At 45.6% G+C, this 17796-nt stretch overlaps 1 protein-coding gene across 4 annotated transcripts in view; it reads left to right on the top strand.

Moving 5' to 3' along the window:
• The window catches only part of KCNQ3 (potassium voltage-gated channel subfamily Q member 3), a 349042-nt gene that overhangs the window by 285164 nt on the left and 46082 nt on the right, over positions 1-17796 (top strand). For all 4 annotated transcript variants that reach the window (XM_032760454.1, XM_058444224.1, XM_058444223.1 and 1 more), the window contains 4 exons: positions 6106-6196; positions 7920-8046; positions 11963-12135; positions 16701-16856. In XM_032760454.1, the coding sequence (XP_032616345.1) occupies positions 6106-6196; positions 7920-8046; positions 11963-12135; positions 16701-16856 (547 nt within the window). The remainder of the gene's footprint in view (positions 1-6105; positions 6197-7919; positions 8047-11962; positions 12136-16700; positions 16857-17796) is intronic.

Below are 17796 nucleotides of genomic sequence, written 5' to 3'. Positions count from 1 at the left end.
AAAGCAGCTGGGGGCGGCTCTCACGTCAAGACCCCCAGGAGAATCTCTAGCCCCACGTTCAGCGCCACATCCTTGTTCGTCAGTGGGACTGATAATGTGGTCTCCGTCTGAAATCAAGTTCATATGTTAAGGGTGAATTGAAATATGCAAGAAACTAAGGAGCGTTTCCTCTTCTCAGATTAAGGAGGGTTTCCTTGATTATTTTAGCTGTATAAATTAATGATTGTTCTCCTGTCTTAGAAAGTGGGTTCCTGCGGTTGCTGGTGAGGCGTGAGAAGCGCGGGGCTACGCCGGGCCTCTGCTGCCCCCTCCTGGCCAAAGCTGGGCTCCGCAGACTCCCTGCGGATGGGAACTCAGCGGAAACTGCATTTTGGTGATTGGTCAAGGCGGAATTATCCCTTCTCCTGGCTCTAAAATCAGACAACGGGAGCTGAAAGAGAGTTAGATATTCAGCCCCGACCTTTGTCCTAAGCCTTAAATTTAGATTTCAGTCAGCCGGATGGAGATTTCCACTTGGACCAGTACAGCAGGTCCGCAAGTAGCTTCTTATCTTCGCGGTCCTGCTGGCCGCACTGCACAGCTTCTTGATGTCTGCGAACAGCACATTGTCCACTTTCTTCCCACCCCAAGACCCTCCGAGTGCTCCTCTTGCTCGATCTTTATATCCCATTAGTCACAACTCCTGCCAGGACCACACAGGAGGATGCTGTCTCATGGGACCCTTGTCATCTATCCAGCGCACCCTCCTCCTCTCTGGTCAGCTCATGATAACGTCATCTTGACTGCTGTCCTGGCAGAGACCTGTCTTTGGATAGAGATTACAGATAGAGACAGAGATATGGAGATACACACACACACACACACACACACACGCACACACATATCCATCTTTCTATATATATCCATCTATATATCCATCCATATATATATATATAGAGAGAGAGAGAGAGAGAGATACATATATATGTATGTGTGTGGGTAGATAGGTAGATAGATCTTCTAGGCTGGGCACAAAAGCTCATGTCTCTGATCTCCATACTTTGAGAGGCTAAAGAAGGAGGATCTTTTGAGTCTAGGCGTTCAAGACCAGCCTGGGCAACATAACAAGACCCCATCTCTTTAGAAACAAAATTAACCATGGGTGGTGGTGCACACCTGTAGTCCCAGCTACTTGGGAGGCTGAGATGGGAGGATCACTTGAGCCCAGGAGTTAAGAGGTTACAGTGAGCTATGATCACACCACTGCCTTCCCACCCGGGTGACAGAGTGAGACCATGTATCTTTAAAAAAAAAAAGCTTCTGCAGAATAAAGCTCAAACTCTTCATTTGATCTACAACATCTTTCATATCGTGCTCCCAGCCTGTCTCTCCAAGTTCACCTTATATCCCTTACCTTTAATTTCAACAACAAGGCCATTGCTAATCGCTGAAATTGTTTGTGTTCATTCTCTAATCATATATTGGTTCTTATTAAGTGCCAGGTTTGAGCTATTCACTGAGATACGGAGAGGAACAAGACATAGTCTCTGCCCTCCAGGAGTAGAGTCTAATAGAGCAAATGCACACATGCAGCCCAGACCTCCCTTGGGCTACCCTGCTCTATAAAGGTGAGATGCACTCAGTGCAGATTCCCATTCCACATGGTATTAGTTTTCTATTGCTGCATAACAAGTTGCCTCTAACATAGTGGCTTACGACAACATACAATTTTTTAATCTCAGTTTTCATGAAGAGTCTGAGCGTGGCTTAACTGGGTTCTCTGCTGAGCATCTCGCGAAGCAGCAGTCATGGAGTTGGCTGGGATGTGTTCCTCTCTGGACCTTGTGGGAGGACTCCCCAATATCCCATGATTTTTGATCCTTGCACTTCCAGAACAGGTCCCACTTTCATGCTGGTCATCAGCCAGGGGCTGCTCTCAAGTCCAAGGATCCCACAGTTCCTTGCCACATAGCTCTCACAGGCCTTTCAAAACAGCAGCTCACATCAAGACCAGCAGGAGAATCTCTAGCTCCAGAATGCAATGGCAGAGTCTCATATAATGTAACAATCACAGGCATGACTATCCAGTTGCCTTTGCCATATTAAAAAAAAAATACACAGAGTAGTAACATCTTATCTCTTTGGGCATATTCTACTGTTAGAAGCAAGTCACAGGTTCTGCTTGCACTCAGAAAAGACAATTATGCAACTGCCTGACTCATTGGAGATTACCTTAGGGCATGCCCACCATACACACAACTTGAATCTTTCATATATACATATCCGAAGTACAGGGAGCTGTGTAAAGTCTCAGAGTCCAGCTAAGGACTCCTTTTCCTGCCAAATTAGTTCAGCTGTGGGACACCAACCTGTCTCCTTTCCCCACGCACTGATCCAGCCATGGGTTCCAGCACCAGGATCGACGCCAACTAAAAACAAAGTCACTTACGAGGCTGTGGTTGATGACTTGCATTGTTGGACCAAGAACTTAGGATTTTAAACAATCTTGTTCTTAAAAATCCTTCAGCATGTGGCTAGACCATATCCTATTCTGTCTCTCTCTCTTTTTTTTTTTGTCATTTTTAGCCCTCAACACCAATCCCCATCTCTAATTTTTGGATAATTTTTTTTGTTTTGAGATGGAGTTTTTGCTCTTGTTGTCCAGGTTGGAGTGCAGTGGCATGATCTCGGCTCACCGCAACCTCCGCCTCCCGGGTTCAAGTGATTCTCCTGCCTCAGCCTCCCAAGTAGCTGAGATTACAGGCGTGCACCACCATGCCTGGCTAATTTTGTATTTTTTGTAGAGATGGAGTTTCTCCACATTGGTCAGGCTGGTCTTGAACTCCCGACCTCAGGTGATCCACCTGCTTCAGCCTCCCAAAGTGCTGGGATTACAGGCATGAGCCACTGTGCCCAGCCATTTTTGGTTAATTTTTATTGCTAAGTAATTTAGCAGTCTCATGTTTTTAGGGTTGCAACTTTTACCTCAATTGGATCAATAAATTATTTCTCCAGGCAAAGGCAGTTCCTTCCCTTAAGGGAGTCCTATTTTCAGGTGTCGGGACATTATGTTTTATTTAGCACATGATGTACGCAAACAATTACAAGATGATAACGGGTTGTGGTCCATGCTGGAGTAGAAGTGAATCAGGGTGCTCTGGGATCCCAGGGATGAGATCACACAAGGGAGCCTGCAGAGAACAGCTGGGATCAGGGAAGGCTCTGGAGGCAAGGCATGACTGGTGCTGCCAAGACATTAGCAGGTTAATGATGGGGACGTGGCAAAAGTGGGCAGGGAAGAGGACCATCAAGACAGAAGGCACATGGGCTCAGAGAATTTGAGGAAGTTCTGTCATTCCTATGACCAGCCTGGGTGTGGGGAAGCAGCGGGAGATGACAAGGCTGTGAGGATGGTAAGGCTAGATCATAAAAGGCCTACATCCCTTGTTAAGAAAAATGAAACCTGGTTCTTTGTCCATGAACTTTTGCACCTCCTGCACATGTACATGTTGTTGATGAGGCCTAGGGGTCCAGACTCCAGGTCAACACATAAAATGGGGAATGTCCTGGATAAACTTGGACATATGGTCAACTGTAGCATAGCTTTGAATTTCCTTCCAACCTCTTGGCTACAGCCCCTTCTGGATGCTCCCAAAGCATGTGAACACTTGGGTCATAACCTCAACCACATTCTCCAGTAATTATTTGTCCTGTTTTCTACATTGAACTAAGGAGTCCTTGCATAATGAGGAATAGGTTTTATTCATGTTTGTATCCTTAAAACCAGTACTATGTCTGGGACAAAAGAGGCACCAATAAATTGATATTAAATTGCAATAAAATGATAGTTAACTCTTACTGAAGGCTAGCTTTTCCAGGTACCTGACATGGATTACATCATTGAATAATGGAGGATATGGACATTTAATTGGATTCATTTCACACAGAAGGAAACCATGATGCAGAAATGTTTTGTATTTTGTCAAAGAACACACAAGTCATAAGAGAGAGAAAATGATTCAAAGCAAAGTCTTCTCTGCAGAGCCTATGAATGAATAAAATAAGGTCTTGAGAGAATCATAATGTGGACTTGCAGAATCTTCTGAGAGTGATTAAGTTTCCTGCATGTTGCCAAGGGCTTGACTGGCCAATGATGAGCATGTTTCTATGAGAGCACCATGATCCTCAACAATATGCCTCATCAATTATTTCCTGAAGTCCTCAGAATCGTGGTGATGAGCTCTAGGCAGATTCATTATTCTCATTCCTCAGATGAGATGACCGGGATCTGCCAAGTCAATGAGCTGCTCAAAATCACATAAAAAGCACCAGAGCTTCCTTTTAAGCTTGGACTCCAAGCTTTGTGGTCATTTTACTGACAACATAGTTACCCTGATGGTAGTGATTCTTTTTGATGAATGTCTTCATCTCTAAAATGGGAATGGTCATATCTAACTTTGGAGGTTGTAGTAACAGTTACTGATGTTGTTACCATCATCAGCACCACCACCAGCAGCATCATCACCACCACCAACACCACCACCACTATCATCACAACCATCATCACCACCACCACCATCACCATCACCACCACCATCATCACCATCACCACCACCATCACCATCATCACCATCACCACCATCACCATCACCACCACCATCACCATCACCATCACTATCATCACCATCACCACCACCATCATCATCATCACCACCACCACCTCCACCATCATCATCATCAACTGAGAAGATATGGGGCTTAGGGGAGGCAGATATCAAACATGGGTCACAGTCAAATTTCACATAAAATGGCCAAACACAAGAAGGAGTTGGGGATCCTGGGCATGATTGGAGACACAAAGATTCAGGTCTGAAGAACAGCAGGTTTATAGATCAGAAAATATGATCAGGATCACTAAGGGTCAGAGGCAGGACTTGGTCCCAGCCACCGACAGAAGGAGACATTTCCATCCTCCTTACATCATGGTCTTTATGGTCACACCATGAGACAACTTTCTGTTTATCTGGACTGTGAGCTCCTGAGGACAGATCCAGCTTATTCATCATTGAATTCCAGCTCTGTATGCTCAGCATCTGCCATTTAAATATTGAATGAATGAATGAGCAAAAGCCAAAAAAGCATGGGTAGAATCTAAGTAGAGTGGAAAACCAGAGTACCTGGAGTAGGAGAGCTTAGAGTATGTACTACCAAGCTTCGCCCATAAACCCTAGCTTAGAATTTCCCTCTTGGACACCCAGGGAACCTGGTACTGACAACTAAGCCAAAGACTCTCCACCAAGAGGGAGAACCATTTTCCTTGGTGAAACAATGAAACATGGACTGTCTCTCACTTTCACTGTCTCTCTGTCTCTCTCACACACACACACACAAACACACACATGCACCTCACAGTTTATAAAGATAACAATCTTAAAGAATTGTTGGTAGTTCACTCCTGCCTGAGCCTGGTCATGAACCAGGTGACCTCTCCGTGAATTTTAAAGGACCAGCATTCTGAATCCTTCAGTGTGGTAGTTCCTCTTCTTTCTAGCATTTCAAAAACAATTCCAAAGATCCCCGATTGAAAGAGTTTCCATTGACTGTAAAAATGAACAATATTCATACTTGGAAACAATATTCATACTTGGTAACAGAAGCCTTTGCTGAATTTTTCAATCTTTAGAATAAATTTGTGTTTTCTTCATTCTAAGAAAACATTTTCATATATTTTTAAATCAGTCTTATGTGTGTAGAACACATTATTAATTAATTCATATTCTTATTGACTTGTGAAAAGTTGTCTTGACTTTTGGACTTTCAGCAATGTCCTCGAGGTTGGAACCAGATGGTCTAGTTTAAATTCTAACTAGCTGATTCTACTAGTAGCTGGTTAAGTAAAAGTATGCACATTGGTCAACTTCTCTCACATTGTTTTGTTTAACTGGGATGATCGTTTCCGCCTGCCTTGCAGGTTTGTCATGAAGATTGAATGGGATAGCATATAAAGCACATGTCAATGTCCAGCGGAAGTTGCAACCTCATCCTGGAAGACACCTTTCCCCATCTTAGCCTCAAAGCAAGCCATGACTCAAAGGTTCCTTAGTCTATTTCTTTCTTCCCCTCTAGGTTCCTGATTGTCCTGGGGTGCTTGATTCTGGCTGTCCTGACCACATTCAAGGAGTATGAGACTGTCTCGGGAGACTGGCTTCTGTTACTGGTAAGATTGCATTCTGGGGTAAATGCTTCTGGTTGGGCTTCCACAGTGATGAGAAGGAAGTTGCCCTTGGGTACACTCCTCCCTGACTGGTTGCAGCTTCTTGTAGTCTCCAGTCAAGTCCAGGACCAAGGAAAAGCAAAGCCTCCATTACTTGGTGTGACCCGCCATGGGCACATGTGGGGTGAAGAATGGCATTCCTGGTAAAGATGTGCTATTCCACCTTAGAGAGAAGGGGAAATAAAGTCAAAGCAAAAACCAATGCATGTTATTAAATTATAAAATACAGCTTCCCAATCCTCTAAAAGTTAACGCAAAGGCATGTTTCATTCTAAAACCTGTCTCTGCTTTTTCTTCCTGGTATCCTACAATCTAAACTCCAAGAATCTCTCATTCTCTCCAAGGCCAGGTACAGAATTCCATTTATACATGAAACCTCTAAATCTCCCCTCCTGGAACCTGCATTTGTTTTCACTCTCTGTCCTCCGTCAGGTGGTGTGATGGAAACAGAGCAGGGTTAGAATTCTTGGGCAAGTCAGCTAATGTACCCCTGACTCTGTTTGCTCAAGTCCTTGCTTAAAAAAATGTAAGGTCAGGTGAGCAGCAAATGCAGACATGGGCTGGGCCCAGTCTCAGTGCCTGGTTGAGAGGAGGCTGTAGCAAGGGCTTGCTCCTTCTGTAGCCACAGGACAGCAATGGTCAACTGGCCCCTTGAATGACCATACCCTTGCATGATTAGGAGTCAGCCCTGCGTCTTCAGGGCAATGCCGACTGCATGGGGTGAGGCCCCATCCTGCACACAGGGCAGTGGTGTGGCCCCCTACTTAGGGGTTTTAAAATAGTGGAGGCTTCTTCTCACACTGGGCAAGCCATCAAGGCACCAGAGTCAGCACTTCCTTCTGAGAGCAGGGGTTTGCAACGGCATGACCCAGAGCTGAGACCTCGGTGTGGAACTCCCTGGAAACCACCCAACTCCAGGAACGAGGCTCCGGGGATTGTCGTGGAGCAGCAATGCCTCAGGGGGCCCAGGGAGGTTACAAAAGAGAGAGAGGCAGAGGTGTTGTTGGTGTCTGATCAAGGGAGTTGCAGGAGGAAAGGGGGACCCTGTGTCCTGGAGAGTGCTTAAGCTCCTGGGCTCTGCAGCCTAGTTACTTGAGCCTGAGATCCCTTCTTCTCCACTTCATAGCCTTGAAAAACTTATTTAACTACTCTGTGCCTTAGTTTCTCAAAATGTAAGACGAGAATAATATTATCAAGCCCTTTGAGGTCTGCCTGGCCCAGGAGCCAGGCTTAATAACCATTAGCCACAATTAGCAAAGCCAGGGTACAGGCACTGGGTGGAATTAATAGATTGTGTTTCACTGATATCTCTCTTTTCAACCCTACTGCACTTCTTAGGGGCTTTTCATTCATTAAAGGGACTTTTAAAGCTGACCTATTGGAAGAAAAACATAGAAAAAAGAACAGGTAATCATTGTGCCAGGTTTAACAGCATTAAGGACAGTTAGCACATCAGAATGAAGACAGGAGGCCTCCAAACTGAATGGCAGTGATAGACCTGTTCTCCCAGTTCCCCTTCCCCACCCCCACGCCCAGCCATCCCTGCCAACCAGACAACCAGCAACAACACAAAATGGAGTTCTTCAGAACTTCCGAATAGAAATCACCAGCTCCCGACAAGTGGGTCTCGGTTAATCAGTGCCTCTCCATATGCTCTTCCATGCAGGAGACATTTGCTATTTTCATCTTTGGAGCCGAGTTTGCTTTGAGGATCTGGGCTGCTGGGTGTTGCTGCCGATACAAAGGCTGGCGGGGCCGACTGAAGTTTGCCAGGAAGCCCCTGTGCATGTTGGGTAAGTCCTGACCCTGAGCCTCCCAGCCTCCTCAGTTCCCTTCTTTTGGGGCATTGTTTCTATGAGAAAAGTTTAAGCAGCTATTCTGGGAAATCACGTGGCACTGTGGAGGCCAGCTCAGCCCCTGATGCTGCCTCGATGAGAAGGGACAGTGTCAACCTTCTGGGTCCTCAAATTCCTCCTTCTGTGACTGGTCATCATAAGGACTGCACAGGGCAGGGATTCTTATTTGGTGGGGGAGGGTGTCACTCTTGGCAATTGGGTTGTGGAGCAGCAAGCAGGTTGCAGGGTATTGAGCATCCCCAGTCCCTGGACTAGTAGCACCCCCAGTCATTGTGACAATCAAAGTTACCCATACATTTCCAGACGGGTTGGGACGGAAGCTGTAGGCGTGACACCGTTGCTGGCTGAGAATCTACTTCTACAGCATCACGTTATGTCCATTGTACATAAATAGAAACAGAGGATCACAGATCTGAGTCATTTTTCAGTCATGCAGGAAACAGCGGATTCTGTCCTAACACCCAGGTGTGGTCTTGCTTCTTCATCCAATGGTTGCTTTGAGAGGTGTCACTGGAATCCTTCCATTTGTGTGCAGGCAGTTTGATAGTAGAGGAGGTGGAAACTCTCACCAACCTGTTGGTCCCGTGTGGACTAAAATCCATGGAGTCACAGGACAAAATCTCCTTGAGTGACGGGTAGGAGTCTTGGAGCTTCAAATCCATGGGAAGGTTGGAATTACAGGATCATAGAGTGTCAGGGCTGGAAGGACCTCCAAAGGCATTTAGTCCAACTTACTGTCATGTCTGATGCTCCAGTCCCCAGCAGCAGTCATTAAGTGGTCACCTGGCTCTGCTTACATGCCACTAGTCACAAGGTGCTCACCACTCATCCAGGCATTTATCTCATTTTAACTCCTCCGACACTCTTCAAGTATTTGAGTCTAGACATTTTATTCCCCCTCTCCACTCCAGAAAAGTCTTCTTTTACCAAGAAACAACGTTATCAGTGGCTTCGACTTACCTTACATCATGCATTCTCAGCATCATACTCCCTCTCCTCTGAGCATGCTACTCATTCTTCACTTTACTTTCGAAAAGTCATTCCCAGGACTGAACACAGTCCTTCAGGGATGGACAGCCAGCTCAGAGAAGAGCTGGACCATGTCCTTTGTCCCAGGGCCAGGCTTCTCTCTGTGCAGCCTGGAGTTCCATTGTCTTGCCCACTCCCAGCTGAAATCTCTGCCCTATTCCCACCTGCTGCTAAGGTTGGACTTCTGAGGTTTTGGGGTTTTTCTAAGAATTTTGAATGTACAGAAGGTATGTGAGTGTGTGAGTGTGTGTGTGTGTGTGTGTGCAATATTGGAGGACTTTTTAAATGATTTTTTCATATTTCTTTCTTCTCTCTTCCTTTGCCCTCTTTCAGTATCTAATCCCCACTTTTCTTTCTTTCCTCTCTCTTTTTCTTCCTTCCAAGTTTTTTGCAAGTGCAGTACAATTAAGCAGACTCATTTTTCTTCTTTGGCGTGACCTATCCAAGGCTGACCAGAAGTTCTGAGTGTGTGGGTGGTAGCTTTATGATGGATTGTGCCCACATTCAAAGAGACTCCTTCCCAGTTTGAGAACATCCTGACAGATGAAGCCCAGACCCCTGCTGGACAGGTGCATCCCCCATGGGGCAGTATCCACTATTTTAAGATCAGCTGCGGTCACAGAGCTCCGGGTCCCCCTCTACCCTCCCTGGGGAGATGAGGCTGGGCCTCAGCATCACACAGTCTTTACTTAGTGTTGCCGTGTTTTCCACCGTACTCATATCCAATTCTTCCACAATGTGGCCCTATGGGAAAGAGGATGGTTATCACGCCCATGAACATGATGGCTTTCATATTCAAGGCAGCCTCGGACCCTGCCATTTTGAGTGAAGACGGGTCTGAACTGCCTCATGGAGCATCTTAGACCATAGTGTTTACTACACATCTTGGTGTTCTTTTGTTTTCTCTACAAACATTATAGATAGATAGGTTTGCACAGATAATCTGAGAAGCCTGGCAAATGATGCAGATGTATCAGTATTCAGAGGTTTGACCCCCAGGTTTTTCCAAAGGCCAGATACACCTGGAGGACACTTTAATAAGGTAGGAAAGGCATCCGCTTTTTTTTTTTTTTTTTTTGAGACGGAGTCTCGCTCTGTCGCCCAGGCTGGAGTGCAGTGGCATGATATCGGCTCACTGCAAGCTCCACTTCCTGGGTTCACGCCATTTTCCTGCCTCAGCCTCCCAAGTAGCTGGGACCACAGGTGCCTGCCACCGCGCCCGGCTAATTTTTTTTTTTTTTTGTATTTTTAGTAGGGACAGGGTTTCACCATGTTATCCAGGATGGTCTCGATCTCCTGACCTCGTGATCCACCTGCCTCGGCCTCCCAAAGTGCTGGGATTACAGGCATGAGACACTGTGCCTGGCCGGCATCAGCTTTTTTGGCAAATGTGCCTTGATTTGAGTTGAGGAGGTTATTCCAAGCTGAGAGACCAGAACACACAAAGATATGGAGATGTGTGCTCAATGAACTACACAGGCTTCTGGCAGATTCCCAGGTGCCAGAACACCGAGGGCTTTGCAGAGCTTGGACTTTTCCCAGTGGACAAATATTTCCTTAAGTGTGTTCCTTGGAACCGTTGGAGCCCTTGCAAACAAATAGTTCTGTGGTCAAAATATTTTGGGAAAGACTATACTTCACTTGTATAATCAAGAACCACAGCATTTATCTGCAGATTAAAGACTCTGAGAAGCCCCGCAAACCCCAGTAATATGTACAATTATTATGTTTCAATAAAAAAATTAGTGACACCAAAAGTAAATAACACTAATAATTTTTAAAACCCATTTAATGGAGTTTTTCCCCAAATTTACTTGGCTATATGGTCTTTTTTACTTGGTAACTCTCTGCAGGAAAGTGGGGTGATAATTGATATGGAAATTGACTACAACAAGGAAGTAGAAAAGAGATCAGTTCCTCCCCCTTCCATACTAGATGATTTGATGTCAAGAGCCTGCTTAACCGTGTCAGAAGTTTCTCGTCCCCTTGTTCCATCTCTGAAATGTCTGTAGTGGACATTTTCGTGCCATCTCCTGACACCAGCATCCCACACCATGGGTGGGCCTATCTTCTTTCCACAATCTACCCCAAGGCCTTCTCTCAAGCTTAGGGAGATCACTAGGCCAGTGTATCTCAGATGTATGGGGGTGTTGACAATGCTACGGATGACCTTCAACCAGCAGGAGGCAAGAAACAGGTGTCCCAGCCTCCCATTTTTCAGATGGATACTCTTCGGAAGTCTGTCTGCAGCTCAAAGGACTCAACAGTGGCCTTGATAACACCCCCTTACATTGTCTTTTTTTTACATTCTCTCTCTCCTTCTGTCATCACTTCTGCTTCCTAAGATCATCTTCCAATAAATTACTTGAACCCAAGTTCCTACCTCAGGTGATGCTTTTAGGAGAAACACATGTGAAAACAGTGTCTGAGTGTCAGGCTTTACCTCCATAGGCTGAGCAGCTGCATATCTCCTCTGGGCCCCAGAGTGAATCTCAAGGACCATACTGTGGGGGCCTTGGTAAATTGCTGCTCTGGAGCCAGCATTAAAGTGTAGTAGGCCTATGTCCAATCCCAACCCAACTACTTCTGGCCAGGTGGCCTTGGAAAGGCACTCAGGCTCAGAGCTTCAGTTTCCTCATCAGTCATGGGAGAATAATCCCACTTACCATGTGTGGTTGGTGGCAAGATTCAACAGCAATGCTCAGATTGTCCCACTGCTTGGCACATGCTGATCTGCCAGCAAACAGCACCTATGATGATGCCATTGCTTTCGCATGACCTTCCTTTCCCTCTTCCCTCCCACTCTGTCTGTCCTCTCTCCCAGACATCTTTGTGCTGATTGCCTCTGTGCCAGTGGTTGCTGTGGGAAACCAAGGCAATGTTCTGGCCACCTCCCTGCGAAGCCTGCGCTTCCTGCAGATCCTGCGCATGCTGCGGATGGACCGGAGAGGCGGCACCTGGAAGCTTCTGGGCTCGGCCATCTGTGCCCACAGCAAAGTAAGTGTGGTGGAGAAGCTACAAGACCACATGGATTTCCCACCCACCTGTGCCCTTCCATGACATCCCTTCCTTTACAGTGTCCCCAGAAGGCAGTCGTTCTGCCACCCTTGATGATAATGACAAAGAGGAAGAGGAGGAGGAGGAACAGGAAGTGGCGGGGCTGGGGTGGGGGCAGGAGCAGGTGTGGTTCAGGGAGCAGGAACAGGTGGAACTGAGCTTAGGTATTGGCTCCACCATATGCAAATGACTTTGGCCAAGTTGCTCAGCCCTCTTTGGCCCTCAGTTTTCTCACTTTTAAAATAGGAATGATAATGCCTATTCCTTCAGATTTTTGAGAGGATGGAATGAGCTCATTCAAGGCCACATGCAGCGGGAGAAGAAGACTTGGGAATCACACAGGCTGGTTTGAATCTGAACTCTGCCTCTGTGACATTGGGAATTTTTTGTGTCTTGGTTTCTGCATTTATAAAATTAGAATAATAATGCACTGACCTCATAGGGTTAGATGAAGATGAATTGAATTGATATGTGAAGAGCACTTAGAAGGTACCCAGCTCATAGAGATTGTTCAGTTGCAATTATTATGTAAAGCCCAAAGCACAGTGCCTACAACTTAGTGCTTGACAAGGACTAGCTCACCCCATGGATCAGGCACTATTGCCACTCCATTACACTGATAAGAAAGAAAACACAGAAAGAGGAAGTACCTGCTCAAGGTCATGCAGTGGGATACAAACCCTAGCATTCCAGTTCTAGGGTCTGTGTCCAGTGGTTTGCTGCTGTCTATGGTGGTGCTCACCTCCCCAAGGTAGATCAAAATCCAGGAGGGGTGGAATTCAGTCCATCCCTTTTCCAGAGTCCCATGTGGCTGAGCAGCTATGGAACCCCAGCAGCCAGAATCCAGTTCATTTGGATTCATGGTACTGCCTGTGTTTCTTTCCTATTCCTAACCCAGGTCTTTGGTAGCACTTTGTTTTAATCTAGCTGCTTTAGCTGGATTCTGGAGGAATGAAGGAAAACCCCTGTGTCTCAGCTCAAGCAGAAAAAAAATCTTGAGAGGAGAAATCAGGAGAAATCCCTGGGATGGATGTTCTTTGGGGGTACAAAGCCAAACTTACCTTGCTTCCCAAGAGAGTATCTTTTTGCATCCACCCTGGTAGGCATAATAGATGCTGTTGTTGTCCCACCTAGGTGTCTTTTAATAGGAACCCTATGACCATTTCCTCAATAATTACATGGAAATATGTCACATACACTGAAATCCCTTTCGCGGGTTCTGTTTCTGGGGAGCTGGACCTGAGGCAGTGAGCCCTGGGCAATTTGACATTAAGGAGCTTAGAGTTTTCCTTATGCATGTTAACATGACCATGCCACCTGTAGCTGGACAGCTCCAGAATATACCTACACAACCCCTGGTTCTCTATCTCAAGGATGCACCTAGATACGTTGAAGGGGTAGTGGTTTCCTATGAGATTTCATCTCAGAGTAGAATATGAGCTTGAGAGTCAGACAGCAACTTGGCTCAAAATTCAGCTCTGCCACCTTCCAGCCAGAAGGCCTTAAAGATGTCATTCTATTTTAATGAGCCTCCTCAATGGTAAAAATGTGAATCCTCCTGGGTGCTCATGCGAGAAAAGGTGCATTTAAGTGCCTGGTAAGTCATTGGTGCTCATTAATAGTAATGTGTATTATTCTGAATATGCTGTTCCTCACACACCATACACATAAGTATAGACATAAAGTGGAATGAAAGCATAAAATACCTGGGAATCTTTCAGCTTAGAATGCAATTTCTTGCCATCTGTGTTTTGTTTTTTGTCTGTGCTACTTCTGGCTGCAGAATCAGTGAGATCAGCGCATCCTTTAGAGGCCCCTTTCTTCCTCCTGACGTTCTATTTTATCTTTTATCAAAGGACACGTTAATAAAACCCCTATGGGTTCAGCCATAACCCGTATCCATGGAGCTGAGTTGATTCACAGTTCTGGTCAACACTGGTGCTAAAAATTGCTAGTTTAGGCCCTTGTCCTGAGTTCCTCTAGATTATAATAGATCCCCAGTGCCTGCTGGCTTTTGCCATGTAATTACCAGAGACCACTGGAAGTTTGTGATATAATTCCTCAGTATATATGAATTTGCACTACAGCAAGACCCCAGTGAGGCAGAGACTGTTTCCCAGGGGTGGGAATAGGCTCTGGAGCAGAGCTCTCTGCACACAGACTTAGATTTATGGGCTCTTGTTAGACTCCAAAGTACATGTTGTGAGTCCTCCTGAAAGCCTGTACTACCAGAGCTGGGAGGAAGCTCTTCTCCAAGGGAATAACAAAGAGTACTGGCAAATGGACATTTATCAATTCATTTCTTCATTCAGTTATTCATTGTACTCCAGGCCGGGTTCTATGGCTAACTCTTCTGGGCACTCAAAGATGAAGTGTGGGAGGCTCTGTTGCACAGGGTTAAACTTTCAAAGTTAATGCTTTCACTAGTTAGGATAGGTCAGGTTCTCCTCCCAAAATAAATGAGCCCTAGAGCTCCCTCCACCCAGCACAAAAACCTAGACATCTTCTGGCTCACACTGTATCTGATGTGTGCTGGGCGGGCCCCTTTCATCTTGAATTATGAGGACTCGAGTCACCAAGGCAGGGGAAAGGAACCTGGAGAATCCTGCAGAATGGATTTAAAGGACAAAGAGGGATTCACTCCCATCACTTTTCCATATTGGCTGGACCCCAGTCCCTTAGCCTCAACTCGACTGCAGAGGAGCCTCAGCAGGTAGAGGAGCTACCTCTTGGGGAACAGTGACAGGTTCTGCCACAGAGCTGCTGGCAAAAATTGTATAAAGTCAGAATTATTTGGAATAACTGCAAAGTAAATGACTGCAAAGTACAGAATTAGGACCCATTTTCACTCCTTATTGGTGACTGTTATACCATCTCTTATTAATCGAGAACAGTCAATTTTTACGTGCACACAGGAACAGACAACTATTTCTTTGGTTACATGCCAGATGAAACTTCTGACTTGCATTTGGGGGCCAGAGAGTATGAAAAAACATATAAGCACTAGGACCACACTCCACAGGCAGGAGGCTTACTCTCAGGCAATCACTGGGGAAGGACTAGCCCATGTACCTTTCCGTCCTCAAATTCCCTGCAGCACAGAACCTCGCTCACTAAAGGGAATGGCTGGCTGGGTTGCCTGTATTATCTAAGCGAACCCCTCTGCTATAGACCAAACTCACACCAGTACAATGTGTATGTGATGCTGTGGGCAAGGCCACAGCATAATAGCAAATGAGCATAATAAAATGTTGGAGGCTTGGAGAAGTATGTTTAGAAAATGGGGAGGGAATAAAGGAACCACAGCCGAACTATCTTTCATTGTGGGAGCAAACATCTAGAAAAATTTCATAGTGGAGGTGACATGAGTCTGAAGATGACTCCGTGCTCTTTGGTTGGTCCCATTGTGGGAGGGCTATTCAGACTGCAGGACCCAAGTGAGCCAAGTCCTGCAGGGAGGCAGGAAGCAGCCCTGTCAGGAAGATTCTATTGGCCCAGAAGGGCCAGCTGACTGGCCACAGATGGTCAGATATAGGAAGGATATCAATGTGAAAACCTTTGTTCTCTGAGATGACTCAGCAAGAATGACAGACAGTCTTGAATCTCCAGATTGTGTTCACCAATAACCTTGCCTTTCTTCCTGCCCAACCTGCTATGATAAACCTTGAAACTGAAATAGAGTGAGAGAAAGAGAGAAAGTTGGAGCTGGAAGGAGCATTAGGTCTTGTCTCCATTAGGGGTTTTGAAACTTCAGCGAAGTTTCCATCCATACCATCCTGACTATTACTTAACACTTTTCATTAAATCACCTTACTCTTGTTTACTTAGTCATATGTCCTAGTCTATTATGTGATAATATCCGTGAAATTACAGGTTTGATGCCTTCTTTTGCATAGGCTCTAAACCAATATTTAACGTAAAGCTGCATTTCACCAGTGGTACACACGACGATTTCCGGAAGACTCTGTCCCTTCATTGAAAAAATGAGGATACTAAGATTTGGGAGAAGAGGAGAATTTGCCCATGGCCACACCATAAACTGGTGTCAAGGCTGGGTCTCTGTCCACAGCCCTGTCCACTATGCAGTGCTGCCTCTGGCTTGCTGCTGCTTTCCTGGTTGTACTGAGATTTCTCCTTGCTCCACACAGTCCTGCACAGACCCAAGTCTCCTGAGTCCTGAGCCTTGTATCAGAAGCAGTAGCCACTTCCTCCTGTCTTCTTGCCTTCCTCTGAAGCCTCTTGAGCTGTAATATTGAAGTGGCCCTAAGCTAGAAATCTTCCTTTCCTCCTGGAGCCATACGCTTGTTCTGTTAATTAATGATGAAATAACTACCGTGTTAATGATCCCATTTTACAGTGATGGAAGATGAAGATCAGAGAAGGTGAGTGATTTGGCCACAGTCACAGCTGGTAAACTTGGACTCCAACTCCAGTGTGTCTGGCTCCAGCATCCACTCAATGACTCCCCATTGACCACTTTTCATGTCCACTGCTCATTCTTTCAGGAACTCATCACGGCCTGGTACATCGGTTTCCTGACACTCATCCTTTCTTCATTTCTTGTCTACCTGGTTGAGAAAGATGTCCCAGAGGTGGATGCACAAGGAGAGGAGATGAAAGAGGAGTTTGAGACCTATGCAGATGCCCTGTGGTGGGGCCTGGTGAGTCACTACCTTGGAGAACAACTCTGTGGGATTAACTGTCAAGAGTCAGAGAGAGGGGGAGGGCATCACATGAGCATGCTCAGCCAGGCAGCTGCATTCTGCAGTCAGAGGTAAGAGCTAGACCTCCTTCAGCTCGGAACCTGCTGACAGGAGATGCTCCTTCAGGGTGGGCACTTGGAATTGACTTTTCTCTAGCGTTAAAAAGAAGCTGGGGCTTGGAACAGCCTGGTTGCATGGTCATTTATGGACTTAGCCTTATTAGTCATAGGCTATTTTCAGCCAAGCCATGCATGTGCAAGCAAACCCAGTGACAGATACACATGTGTGCTCACACAGACCTGTGTGTGCACAACCCTACACCCACAAGGACACACAGTACTAAAGCTGGCATTCACTGAAGTCTTTCTTTGCTCCAGAGCATCTCTCTGGGTGCTTTACTTTCACTAACCTACTTTAAACTCAAATAACTTCTATCATTAGCTCTTTTTCAAAACAGGGAAACTGAAGCATGAAGAAGTTAAATAACTTGAAGATCTTTCAGCCAGTAAGTGGCTAACCTGGGATTTGAAGTCAGACAGTTAGGCTCCAGAGGCCACTGTCAACTGCTCTGATAATCCTGCCTTTCACATGCAGATACACGTGCATAAGTACACGTATACTGATAACATAAATATGTAAACACACACAGGAATATACTGAACACACCAGAACAGACACATGCACAGACACTAGACATGCACACACATATATATACAATACATACAAATATACTCTCAAGCACACATATATTCACAAACATGGCTATAAATAAAATCACAAATTCACAAATATACACACACATGAATGTTCGTGTACATACACACCTGCAATTATTGAAATATTTGTTGACTGATTGACTAAGGTAGGAAACCCTTAACTTATCAACAAGTCTCAAGGC

Source organism: Hylobates moloch, unplaced genomic scaffold (assembly GCF_009828535.3).
Source record: "Hylobates moloch isolate HMO894 unplaced genomic scaffold, HMol_V3 SCAFFOLD_9, whole genome shotgun sequence".
In the NCBI taxonomy this organism is placed as follows: Eukaryota; Metazoa; Chordata; class Mammalia; order Primates; family Hylobatidae; genus Hylobates; species Hylobates moloch.
Note: the sequence above shows the minus strand (reverse complement) of the source record. Positions and strands in the feature narration are given on the sequence as shown.